This window comes from Myotis davidii, unplaced genomic scaffold (assembly GCF_000327345.1).
Source record: "Myotis davidii unplaced genomic scaffold, ASM32734v1 scaffold638, whole genome shotgun sequence".
Taxonomy (NCBI): domain Eukaryota; kingdom Metazoa; phylum Chordata; class Mammalia; order Chiroptera; family Vespertilionidae; genus Myotis; species Myotis davidii.
This window is the reverse complement of record NW_006289391.1, coordinates 158940-170885: the sequence shown is the minus strand read 5'-3', so window position 1 is coordinate 170885 and position 11946 is coordinate 158940. Positions and strand designations below refer to the sequence as shown.

General features: G+C 57.9%; 1 protein-coding gene across 1 annotated transcript in view; it reads left to right on the top strand.

Moving 5' to 3' along the window:
- Positions 1–11946, top strand: part of SPNS2 (spinster homolog 2 (Drosophila)) — a 39041-nt gene that overhangs the window by 7259 nt on the left and 19836 nt on the right. Inside the window, exon 3 of the mRNA XM_006761497.1 lies at positions 8094–8159. Coding sequence (XP_006761560.1) covers positions 8094–8159 — 66 coding nt within the window. The remainder of the gene's footprint in view (positions 1–8093; positions 8160–11946) is intronic.

Sequence of the window (11946 nt, the reverse complement as noted above, 5' to 3'; positions counted from 1 at the left end):
ATCCATCCCAACACCTACCCCTGGGTAGGGTGGCTGTCTCCCTCCAGCCTTGAGGGGCTGAGCCTGGTCATCTCTGGTTGTGGGTTCGATACCCAAGGGCCTGGCACAAGCTTGGCCCCTGTTGACTGACTTGAACGGCAGAGTTTGGTTGACCCTGACCTGTCTGACCCCAAAGTCCATGCTTCTGAGCTGAAAGGGCCTTGAAAGGTTTGGACGACCTAGATAAGGAACAGGCCCCTGCGGCTGGGGCCAGGGTTTCTCTCTAGGTGGCCGACCCAACCCTTTCGTCCTGACCAGATCACACAATGATCCGTGGGACCTCTCCCCCCACTCCCCCCCAGAAGGAAATTGGGAAGTGGCCAGCATGGTCCCTGCCTGCCCAGCTCTTAGCCCTGACAGTGGGGGCCCCTGGCCCCGTACTGGGAAGAATGGCTTCTGTACATTCCGGAGGGCACGGGGTGGCTATGCCCGGTCTCTCCTGCAGAGAGGGCACTAAAGGTGAAGGGCTCGCCCAGGTGCACAGGGAGGCTGTCTGCTCTGGGCCGGGCCCTCTCCGGGTAGCTAGCTGGGAAGTTGGTGAAAGGAGCCCTAGGGGAGACGTAGCAGAAATAAGCAGGAACAATGCTCTCCCTGGAGCTCGGAGGGAAGACTGGGGTCTGGCTTCCTGCCGCCCCTCAGTCCCCTGCCATCACGGAGACCTGGCTGGGGTCTCCCCCAAACCTGGTAGCTCATGGAGGTCTTTGTGGTCCCTTTACATCAAACATGGATTTCCCAATGGGGTCCCAGGAGGCAAGGTGCATGATTAGGCTTTGAAAACCGTACAGGGCAGTGCCTGGGGAGGGGTGGTGCTACTTGGTCATGCCCACGTGAGGGCTGTGGATGTGGATGCTCAGAAGGGGCTGGTTGCGCCCCCTTTTCTGGGTTTTGTTGGGGTGAGGTGGGAGAACGCAGGCCAGGTCTGGACCTTGGAGGCCAGCTCAACCTTACTTCCCACCTGTTTTTTTGGTCTTTGTCCCATTCACCTCTGAATCTCAACTTTCCACCCGAGAAGTGGGAGCAGAAGCCGCTGGTCCCCTTGGCCACCGAAGCAGCTGGGAGTCGGTGGCTTGAGCTGCGCCGTTCTGCGGTCTCTTATCTCTCTCCCTACACTCCCCTTATCTTACGCCCGTGGTCACACAGGCCACGCCCTCGGAGGATCATGATGAGGGTGTGGCCACCTTGTCCTCCATCCAGTGGTCTGGGAGCCTCTGAGGCAGGACAGGGCCAGGGAGGCTGAGCTGGGAAAGGAGGGGCGGTGCAAAGCCCCCAAATTGCTAAGGCCGAGCCTGGTTCCAGGAAAGCTGGCCCCAAATGATAGACTAGAACCACAGGACAGAGGCCGGCTGCCTGTCCCCGCCCACCCTGGGCAAGGAGACTTGGTGGGGAGAAGGGGGGCTCTCTGAGCTCTGGGGGTGGGTCCTCTCTAGGGCTGGCAGGCAGGGCTTTTGGTAGGGAGGGGTGCTATGGTCTCCAGTTGGAGTGCCCTTTAGGGGGGACAAGCTTGCAGTCTAGATCCTCTAGGGAGGGGGTAGGGCCTCTCTGAGGGGCACTGGGGTTGGGGCCTTTTACTCAGGATCCCTGCAGAGATAACCACTAAGCTATCCTGACATTAATGACCCAGGTTCGTAGAACAACATGTGGGTAGGAGGGCCAGCATATGAAGAACAAATGTGATTGAGGTTTAGGATGAACCTGGCAGGGATGTAGGGTGATCCTGGGTTCCTCTCATCCTGAGGCTCCTGGTAGGGGCCAGAAGCTCCTGGCAGTCACTAAGCTGGTCCCTGGTGGGAGCTCTGGGTGGAAGACGTGTGTGTGCTGGAGAGCCTGGGCCCCGATCGGGGACTCAGTCCCGTTAGGCTAAGGGGGGGTGTTGTCAGTTGGGCCAGGCTGTGGTTTCCCAGCCTTAGCCATCCATCCAGAGCCAGGTCAGCAGAGCCAGGCCCTCAGGCCCTATAATTACTGGGGTGGGAGCTGTGGCCCAGTGTTAAAGCAGAGAAAGCCAGCTCTGAGGCCTCCACAGGGGGACCAGGGTCCCTCCTAGGGGGACCAGTCAATGGCAGGCCTGACCCATCCCTTCAGATCCCTAGGCCCCGTCTCTCTAGCCATCTGCCCTCATTTTGGAGAAAAAATCACTGAGGTGGGAGTTCCCATTGTTCTCTGTCAGGACTAGGACTCCTGCCCCATGAGCTAATGACCTGTGATGACATTTATTGACTACCTACTGTGTGCCAGGCACCATTCTAAACACTTTACATGGACCAACCCATTCAAACCTCATAACAACCATAGAAAGCAGATCTTAAAACTAAGTCATATTACAGAAGATGAGACCGGCACAGTGAGGTTAAGTAACTTGCTTGGGTCACACAGCAGGGAAGGTTGGGAAGCCAGGATTTGAACCCAGATGGTTTGGCTCTAGCGCCCATGCTCTTGGGAATTCAGCTAAGTTGCCTTGTTGCTTTGAGAGAGGCAGAGGGACTGTGGGGTGGTGATGACTGTGCCTGGGGAGTGGGCTTGAGTGGCCTGCCCGGGCTGACTAGGCAAGAAGAGACCTCAGGATCACAATATCTCTACCTTCATCTGAGGCTGGTCTGAACTGGGGCTCCTGAGGTCATTGTGGGCTTCCTTGTACACCGTGGCCTTTCAGCGGACTCTGTGATGTCAGCAGTTTTGGTCTGGACCTGGCTCCTCTGGTGGCTACAGAGGGACCAGCGGTGATGGGGATCACCGTGAGTATCTGTGACCAGCCAGCTGGGTGAGTCAGGCCAGATTCCAACCAGCTCTGGGGGTGCCCTCAGGGTTACAGGTACCTCTTCAACAGGAGCTGGAGAGGAGGGGTGGTGGTGGTGGGTGTCCTGGCAGAAGTGATCTTGGATCTGGGCTCTGGATCAGTTGGATCTTAACAAGTGAACATGGACACTCCAGGGGGAGAGCATGGCTGTAGTCAAGTCCTGGCCTACATACAGGCTGTTATGTGAGAGTCATCGTGGCCTCAGATCAGTCAGGCCCGTGGTTTCCCAACACCCGGGCTGTGTGTTATAGGCCCCTGCTCCTCATCTCTAGACGGGGTGATTGTACAGACCTGGATCACGGAGGCCTCAGATGCTAGAAGAAATCTGGCCTTCATTTGGGTGGCAGTTGGGAGCCACTCAACATTATTGGGTGGCCACGCCAATGAGCTAATACTGTAGCCCTGTGAGAAGAGTGTCTGGCACATAGTAAGCACTAAACATGTTAAAACCCAGATTATGGTTGCTGTTGGTAGTCGTTATACTGAACCAGGGGCCTGGGCAGGTGGACTTTGAAGAACACATGGGTAACTGAGCTCTACCCAGAGGTGACAACCACTGGATCATGGCATTAGCTCCCTGAGTTCAGACACTGTCTGTAGTCTCTGAACCCAGCCAGGACCTAGTAGATCGATACGTGCTTGTGAGGTCAGGCTGTGGGAGCGATGCTAGATGGACCAAGAGAGGAAGCAGGGAGACTGGAGAGGAGGCCACGTGGTGAAGGAGAGAATTGTTGGGCCCATTCATGGGCCTGTGGGAGGCAAGGGGGTATCATGGCTAACTCCCAGGTGTCTGGCCTGGGGAGTGCCACTCAGGGAATGGGGACCAGGGGGTGGAGTCCGGGTGGCTGGAACACTGAGGGGTGAGGGTCTGTGGGACTGAGCCACCAGGAGGAGTGATGGAGGTGAGGCCGTCGAGTTGAGGAGGGGCGAGGACATTAGCTGTAAAGGGGGAGAGAGAGGAAGCAGTTGGCAGAGGGGACAGGTCAGGATTGCTTTCGCCACCAGGATGAGAGATGTGAGCGGTTTCTTAGGCTGATGTGCAGGAGACAGAGGTGAGGGAGTTGAAAGTCCAAGCTCAAGCCAGGGGCAGGCCCAGGGCAAGATCCCCGAGAGGCAGGAGGAACAGGTGGCCTAGAGGGGACCTTACACAAGAGACAAGACCCTTGGGGCTCGGAGAGTGTAGCTGGGGCCAGTGAAGGAGAAGATCCCGGTGCTCCTGCTGTTCCTGAATGTTTCCTTGGCTCAGGGAAGAGGACCCTGTGGGCAGAGGGCGATTCTGGCTGTGGATTTGGGGCGACTGCCTGGAGACGCCTGGATTGGGACCTGTGGCCATGGGACGGGTGGGGTGGGGACTCCACCGTGCATGCCCTGGCTGGTGGGGCTGGTGGAGTGGGCTTGGCCTGAGCTGTAGGAGGCTTCTCCTGGGCGTGAGGCCCATCCTGTGACCCACCAAACCTCAGCCTCCAGGAAAGAGGCTAAAAATAAGGCTGTGGTTAAGAAGGGAGGGGGTGTGGGCCCAGGCCAGGCTGGAGCCCAGAGGAAAATCTGAGACGACCGGCCGGGCTGCTGTGACACACGCTTCCCGTGCCAGTGGCCGGCGGGATCTCATCCTCTTGTGGCCATCGCTCCTTCCAGGCCCGTTAGCGGGACAACAACCCAGAAAGGCTCAGGCGGGGCCTGCAGGAGGCCCTGCTTCCTGGGAAGGTTCCCTCGGGCCTTCTGCCTAGAGCTCAGGCCTTGGACCTAAGCCAGGGTGCTGGGGGGGTGCGCATGGGCAGGGGCATCCAAAGCTTCCTGTGTCCTGGGGTCTAGACTGCCTGGGAGCCCCCTGGGACCCTGGATGCCATCTGGATGTGGAGAAACGTTCCTCCTCCTTCCCAGGAGCTCCGTGCAGTAGAGGAGGCCAGGGAAGCTGCCTGGAGGCAGAGGCAAACTTTGGACCATGAAGATATGGGAGGGAGACTGTCTGGTCAGGTGGCTAGAATATGCCTTGGGAGGAAGCACTTTCTTTCTTTCTTTCTGTCCTCCTTTCTTTCACATATTTTTATTGATTTCAGAGAGGAAGGGAGAGGGATAGAAAGATAGAAACATCAATGATGAGAGAGAATAATTGATTGGCTGCCTCCTACATGCCCCCAGCTGGGGACCAAGCCTGCAACCTGGGTATATGCCCTTGACTAGAATCGAACCTGGGACCAATGCTCTACCCATTGACCAAAACCAGCTAGGGCGAGAGTGTTTTTATTTGCTGTGTGCACATAGGCCGTCTTCATGATGCCGATTGTGATATGGCCTTCTTCCTAGGAAGTGGCCAATGGTTACTGTAGATCCGTGCCCTCCATTCGGCTGTGGTTGGGGACCCACTGTTCAGGGACCCAGGGGGAGTTTTGCCCGCCTACCCAACTCCCCACTCCACCCATCCTTACCCAGTCCTTAAACAGCCCCTGTTCTGGGTTCTGGAGGCGACTTTCTGGCTCCAATGCTCCAGGGGCTCCTGGTCTAGCGGGGGAGGAGGAAAACACACACATTCGTCTGTGCAGCCACTCCACAAATGGTCACGGTGGGCTGGCTGCGTGCTGGGCGCTGGGCCAGGGACAAGAGCAAACCACACAGAAGCAGTGTGGCCGAAGAACAAGCTTTGATTCTGGCAATAGACCTGTTTCAGATCTCACCTCTGACACCTGAAGTGCTCCATGACAAGTTATTTAACTTCTCAGAGCCTGTGTCCTCCTATGTAAAATGGGGTTAATAATTGTAGATATTAGCAGAGGCAGCAAGGGGATGATAATCATAGACACCTGCACAGGTAGAAATACCATCTGAAGAGCCTCACACGATACCTGGAACTTAGTGGGAACCAGTAACTGGTGGCTCTTAGCTCCTGGCTACAGTGGGTTCCCCACCCCAAGCCCTGACAAGGAGCTCATATCCACATCCCTATGTGTCTTCCCTGTAGAACTAACTAATCCTAGTGTGCCAAGTGCTAAAACAAGGACAGGGCAATTAACTCATTGAAGTTGGTGGGAGGGGAGAAATCAGGGAAGACTTCCCAGAAGAGGAAGTACCTGAGCTAGTTTTGAAGGAGTGGCAGGAATGAGCAGAGTCAACAAAGTTGTGCCAGGGTAGAAGAGGAAGCATGTGTAATTGTGGGGCCATGAGTAGTTTGGGGTGGCTGGAGTACGGGGTGGAGGGGTGGTTTCCTGAGCTGGAAGGTGGGAGGGTGGGGTTGATAAGGGTGAACCTGCAGCTGGTGGCCTGGGGAAGGGGCCTGTGTCCCCCTGAAGCACTGGGGAGTCTCAGTTGATAATTACTATGCGAGAGAGGGATGTGATCAGACCCACACGTCAGGAGGGGAACAAGTCCTGGCTCAGGGCTGGGAATGGACTGTGGGGTGAGAGGTGAGTGTGGGTGGTTCCCCAAATCAGGCCCACCAGGGCCACCCACAGGCCCCGATGGAACTCTGGGCCTCCGAGGCCAGGTCAGGGCACCTTGGAGGTCCCACTTGGTGGCTGCATTCCACAGGCCCAGGATGGGCCCTGGGCTTCTGCCTTCAAGGCAAGGCCACAGCCACCTTGGTTATTAAGTCATTACCTGGGCCTCACACAGCCTCTTCATTCCCGGTAATTATGGTCAATCCACCGGCATTAGCAGAGAGGAGGCAGCTTCTCTTGGCTGTCAGGCTGCAGCTGGGGCTGACCCCATCCCAGGCATCCGCCCAGCATCCCAGCCCAGGGTCTTGGGAGAGACAGTGAGCCTCCCCTAGTACACCCAGCCATCGGGTGGGACCCTCATACAATGCGTGGAGATTCCACTTTCACGAGGCATGACTTCACTTTGACCGTGCGGCTTCACTTCCTGCGCCTTGGTTTCCTCCTCTGTCCAGTGGGATAATAGTACCATAATGGGGTTATATGAGGATGAAACTGGCAAAGCACTTAATGCTCAATACTGTGAACCATCAGCATTTCAAATGCTGACATCATTTTCATCATCATCATCATCATCATGAAGAGCCTGGGAATCCCCTGAAGGCAGGGTCTAGCCCAGTGATGGCGAACCCTTTGAGCTCGGCGTGTCAGCATTTTGAAAAACCCTAACTTAACTCTGGTGCCGTGTCACATAGAGAAGTTTTTTGATCTTTGCAACCATAGTAAAACAAAGACATATTTTTGGTATGTATTTTATATATTTAAATGCCATTTAACAAAGAAAAATCAACCAAAAAAAACGAGTTCGCATGTCACCTCCGACACGCGTGTCATAGGTTTGCCATCACTGGTCTAGTCCCTTCTTCTGTCCCCTGCTGGGGATGCTCATAAGGCAGGCCCCGTCTCCTCCTCCTTTCCCCCCGTCCCTCCCCGGTGCAGGTGTGTGCTGGTCAGCGGGGCTCTGGCCTGGCCTCCTGGTGTCCTAGAGATAAGCCTGCGGGGGCCCCTGGGTCCTCGGGGCTGGGGTTGTGCGCACTCACGGCCCTGGTTGTGTGCAGAGAGGAGAGAGGGCCCCAGGAGCTCGCTGGCCCCCAGACAGCCTTGGCCCTGTCTGTTCACAGCTGGGGGCAGTTTCTGGTTGTTCCGGTTCCCCACCCCCCGCCCCACCCCCGGCCCTGACATGAGTGCGCTAATGGGAGAGCAGAGGTGGCTGGGCCTTGGGGGAAGGAATCTCCTTCCCCCAGAAAAGCAAGTGTGGAGCCCCACCTGCTTCCCTCTGCGTCCAGCAGGTGGAGGTCCTGGTTATACTCCTGAGGACACCTCGGGGGATGCGTTTGCGTGCGTGTGCGCATGCGCTTGTGCACACGTGCAGGAGAGCAGGTGTGAGCATTGCTCCTCAGCCCCCTCCCAGCCAGAGAGCTTCCCTCGCAGTTTCAGCGGCTGCTCCACTGCTCTCTGGGCTGAGGGGCCGTGTCTGCTCCTCACTGAGGCTGGGGCTGGGCCACAGGTGGGCAGGTAGGGAGCTCAGTGGCCTCACTGGGACCACGGGGGAGCCCCGCCTGCCTGCGCCTTGGGCCCCTGCAGTGGCGGAGGGAGGGGGTGAGATCCTCTCTCCAGGGTGAGCACAGGAGGCCCAGTGGGGCGGGATGGAAGCTTGGCCCCCAAGGTCCCCTGGCCTGGCTGACCTGGGCAGGGTGGAGTTGTGTCGATGGAACCAGACTGGCCCTGCAAGGTGGAAAGAGGGCTGGTGTGGGACTGGGGTAACCCAGTCAGGTGGGGATGGGGGTACCAGGCATCAGACGTCACCAGTAAGCACCGTCTGTCTTCCCCGCCAGGCGTCCTGCTGGACATCCAGCAGCACTTCGGGGTCAAGGACCGAGGAGCCGGGTTGCTGCAGTCAGGTGAGGCCTCTACCCCTGCCCGGTCCTGCCCCTCCTTCCTGGGGGGTCATTCTCTGCTGGGGCTCCGCTTTGTGTACAGGTCCCACTGTTGCCACTCACAAAGTTTTTTTTCCCCCCCCCCCCCCCCCCGCCTCTGCTTCTCTTCTGGCAAAAGAAATCAAGCTGCCACGCCCCTGCCCTGAGCGGCCGTGGGAGGCCGAGTGCAGGCCAAGGGCCCAGGTCCCTGCGGGTGGCTCCCAGGTCCCTGCGGGCGGCTCCGGGGCCTCAGGGGACCCAGGGCTCCAGGTTTCATCTGGAGGCTTTAAAGGAGCTCCTTAGGGTCAGTAAGTTGGGCGCTGTCCTCAGGGCCCGGGCAGCCCTGTTTCCATATCCCCACCCCCCAACCCCCAACTCCTTCCAATGCCATCAACATGTGAGTTATCGCTTAGATTCAAATCAGGAACCCTCCTGGTCAGCCCAGAACCCTTCCCAGACTTGGGGCAGGAGCCTAGGTCCGGGCCTCAGGTTCTTGCGCCCCCCCCCGCCGCCCCCCCGTCTCCCTTGAGGCTCCGGGCCTTCTGACTCTTGGGGAGGCAGGGCTGGAGCCCCTGGGCCAGGGCAACCCTCCCTCTAGGGTCCATGTCTCCCTTGTCCCTGCCCTGCCCACTGCATGGCCGGGGGTGGGGGGTGGTGGTGGGGTCTGAGCTCCTGGCTCCCTGGCCCTCTCACTAGTTGTGGCCATGCTGGCTGTGTTCTCCGCAGGCCCCTCAGACCTGGGCCGAGGCTCAGGGCCAGCACCGCGTGCCAGCCTTGCTGTGTACCCCCGGGCCCAGGGGTCCACCTGACTTTGAGGCCCAGTCAGATGTGTGGGAGGAAGTCCATAGTCTGCATTCCAGGCTGCGAACCCCTTCCCCTGCCTGGGCTCTCCTGGGGGGAGGGGCGGAGTGAGCTGGCTTTGTCCAGGAACCTGCCTGACCTGTCTCGGTGGCATTCCAGTCGAACAATGAGTTCATACAGCCTGGCTACCTGTTGGGGTCTTTGGGGCTCCGAGAGAGGAGGGGGTGTGATAGCTCCGGGCTCATCCCTACTCTGTGAGAGCTGACAGAGTGAGGACTGGGGCAAGGCGGTGTGGTCCAGCACCTCCTAAGGTCCCCGCCATTGCAGATGTCACCTCCACCCAGGATGTGAGCCCAAACCCCCTCCCCTGGCCCTGGCTGGGTGTCCCTGGCTGGGCCAGAGCAAGTCAGCCTGCGCTGGGGTCTGGGACAGGTCCCTCTAGCCTGGGTTTTGCACTTAGAGCAGTGGTTCTCAACCTGTGGGTTGCGACCCCTTTGGCGGTCCAACGACCCTTTCACAGGGGTCGCCTAAGACCATCCTGCATATCAGATATTTACATGACGATTCATAATAGTAGCAACATGACAGTTATGAAGTAGCAACGAAAATAATTTTATGGTTGGGTCACACCATGAGGAGCTGTATTTAAAGGGCCAGAAGGTTGAGAACCACTGATTAGAGAGTTCAAGCCGGGAGGGAGCAGGCTGCTGAGCTGGGGAGGAAAGGACAGGAGGGAGCCCAGTCACCAGACCCTCCCTCTGGGGCCCCTGGGCCCCTGGGAGCTGCTGGGCTTCCTCCCTCCTGGCCTTGGCCTTGCTGACTGACACAGAACAAGGCTCTGCCCGTCTCTCTGCTCAGCCCCACCAGTGAGGTCAGGCCAGTGCAGCCACCCAGTGAGCAGGTGGGAGGGCTCTGAGGGCTGTAGCGCTGCCACAGTGATGTCCCAGGCTGCCTTCTTGGCTAAGAGAGAAGTCGTGGTGGTCCCTGCGATCCCTGGCGACCTGGCCAGAGATGGACAAATATCCCATAGGCATCATCTCGTTTGATTATTCCTCCTCCAAGCTTCACTTTCTAGATCAAGGGACAGAGGCTAAGAGAGGGGAAGTGACTTGCTTAAGGTCTCATGGTGAGACAGTAGCAGGCCTGAAACAGGAATTCTGCATATACTGTCCTCTTGGTTTGGGGAGGGAGCCCAGATGGCCACTGGATTGGTGAGTCTTGTCCCAGGTGTCTGAGAGTCTGGATCTCAGCGTTCTCAGGGGGAGGGGATGGGGGTGGGGGCTCTGGGCCATGATGAGAGTCCCAGCACTCTCAGAGACCCCTGACCCTCACCCTAACACCTACCCCAGCACAGCTGGGATGGTGGTTCCCAGAGTGTCGTCACCCCGTTGGCCATGTGAGCCAAGAAGCCAGGTGAGCTAGACCAGGATATGGCCCAGTGGGCACCCAGGCAAATCACCTAATTGCCTGGGCCGCAGGCACCTGTCTCTTCCCGAAGCCCTGATAAGGTCGGAGACAGGTGGAGGGCGCCAGCCAGGTGTTGGTGCTTGCCCGGATCAAAGGGCCAGGGCTGAGAGCCAGCTGTCTGCTTATTTCTGGGCACCAGGGGCTGCTGGGCCAGGAGACAGGCTGGGATGTGGCTGAGGGTGAGGCCTGGGCCTGCCCCCGCTTTTCCGGTTGGGACCGGAGCGGGAACCTGGCTTGGGAAAAGCCTGCTTTCTGTAGCCCCCATGCAGGTTGCTGCTAGCTCAGAGCTGACCCCCGAGTCTCCAGAAATCTAGCTCTTGGCTCCTCCTGTTTGGGAAACCTGGGCCTCCTTACCCTACACCTGAAGAGGCAGCTGCACAGCAGGCCCTGAACTGGGCTCTGCCACAGATGCAGTCCCTGCTCTCAGGGAGTCCCCTCCGATGACGGGAACAGAAAACATCCAGTCTCCAGCCAGGCCTGGGGGCAGGGGGCCCAGCTCTGCCTGGACGCAGGTGGAGACGTTCCCCAAGGAGGGCATGTGAGTGGGGCTTTGAAGGATGAGTTAGAATTTATTCAGGGGAAAGAACGTCTACTCAGGCAGTCAGATTGCGTGGCTGTGAGAAGCCTTCCCTTCCCCTCCACGCTGGATGAAAGATGCCGGGAAACACCTAAGTCACACGGCTGAGCTTGGACGCTGAAGCTAGCAGGACAGTCTCAGGGGCCAGAAGCAAAGAACTGAACTCACTCACAGGAGTGGGAGCTGGTATGGAAGCCCAGTGCTGCGGAGTGTTTTGGGAAAGTATGTCTTAGGCGCTTCTTACAGTATTTTCAATGTAAACATTAAAAAAATACGTTTTTATTGATTTCAGAGAGAGGAAGGGAGAGGGAGAGAGAGATAGAAACATCGATGCCAGAGAAACATTGATCAGCTGCCTCCTGCACGCCCCCTACTGGGGATCCAAGCTCACAACCCAGGCATGTGCCCCGATGGGAATTGAACCATGACCTTCTGGTTCATGGGATGACACTCAGCCAACTGGGCCATACAGGCTGAGCTCATGTAAACATTTTTTATGATGAAAAAAATTTAAATATCCATACAGTGTAGAGAGAAGAGTACAATGACCGTCCATCTAGCCATCACCCAGATTCATCAGGTCTCTCCGGGCTCCGGGATTACTTTGTTCTGAGGAGCGGGCAGTGCAGGCTTGGCTTCTCGTGTGGCTGCGTAGCTTGGTTTCCACTCGGAGCCCAGGCAGCTCCCTGATTTCAGTCTGTACCCCCAGGCCGGTAGGCAGTGTTCCCATCTGTGGAAGACATTGCCTCCCTGGTTCCGGCTTCAGGCAGAGCCTCGTCCATCCCCTGCTCTGTGCAGTTCTGAGACTTCCCCTGCCTTTCCCGTGTAGACCCGAGGTTTCCAGGAACCCAGCAGAGGCCGGTGCAAAAGTGCTCGTTAGGGAAGCCTTAACGATCCAGGTCCTGCCGGGGACACAGGCCCACTCCT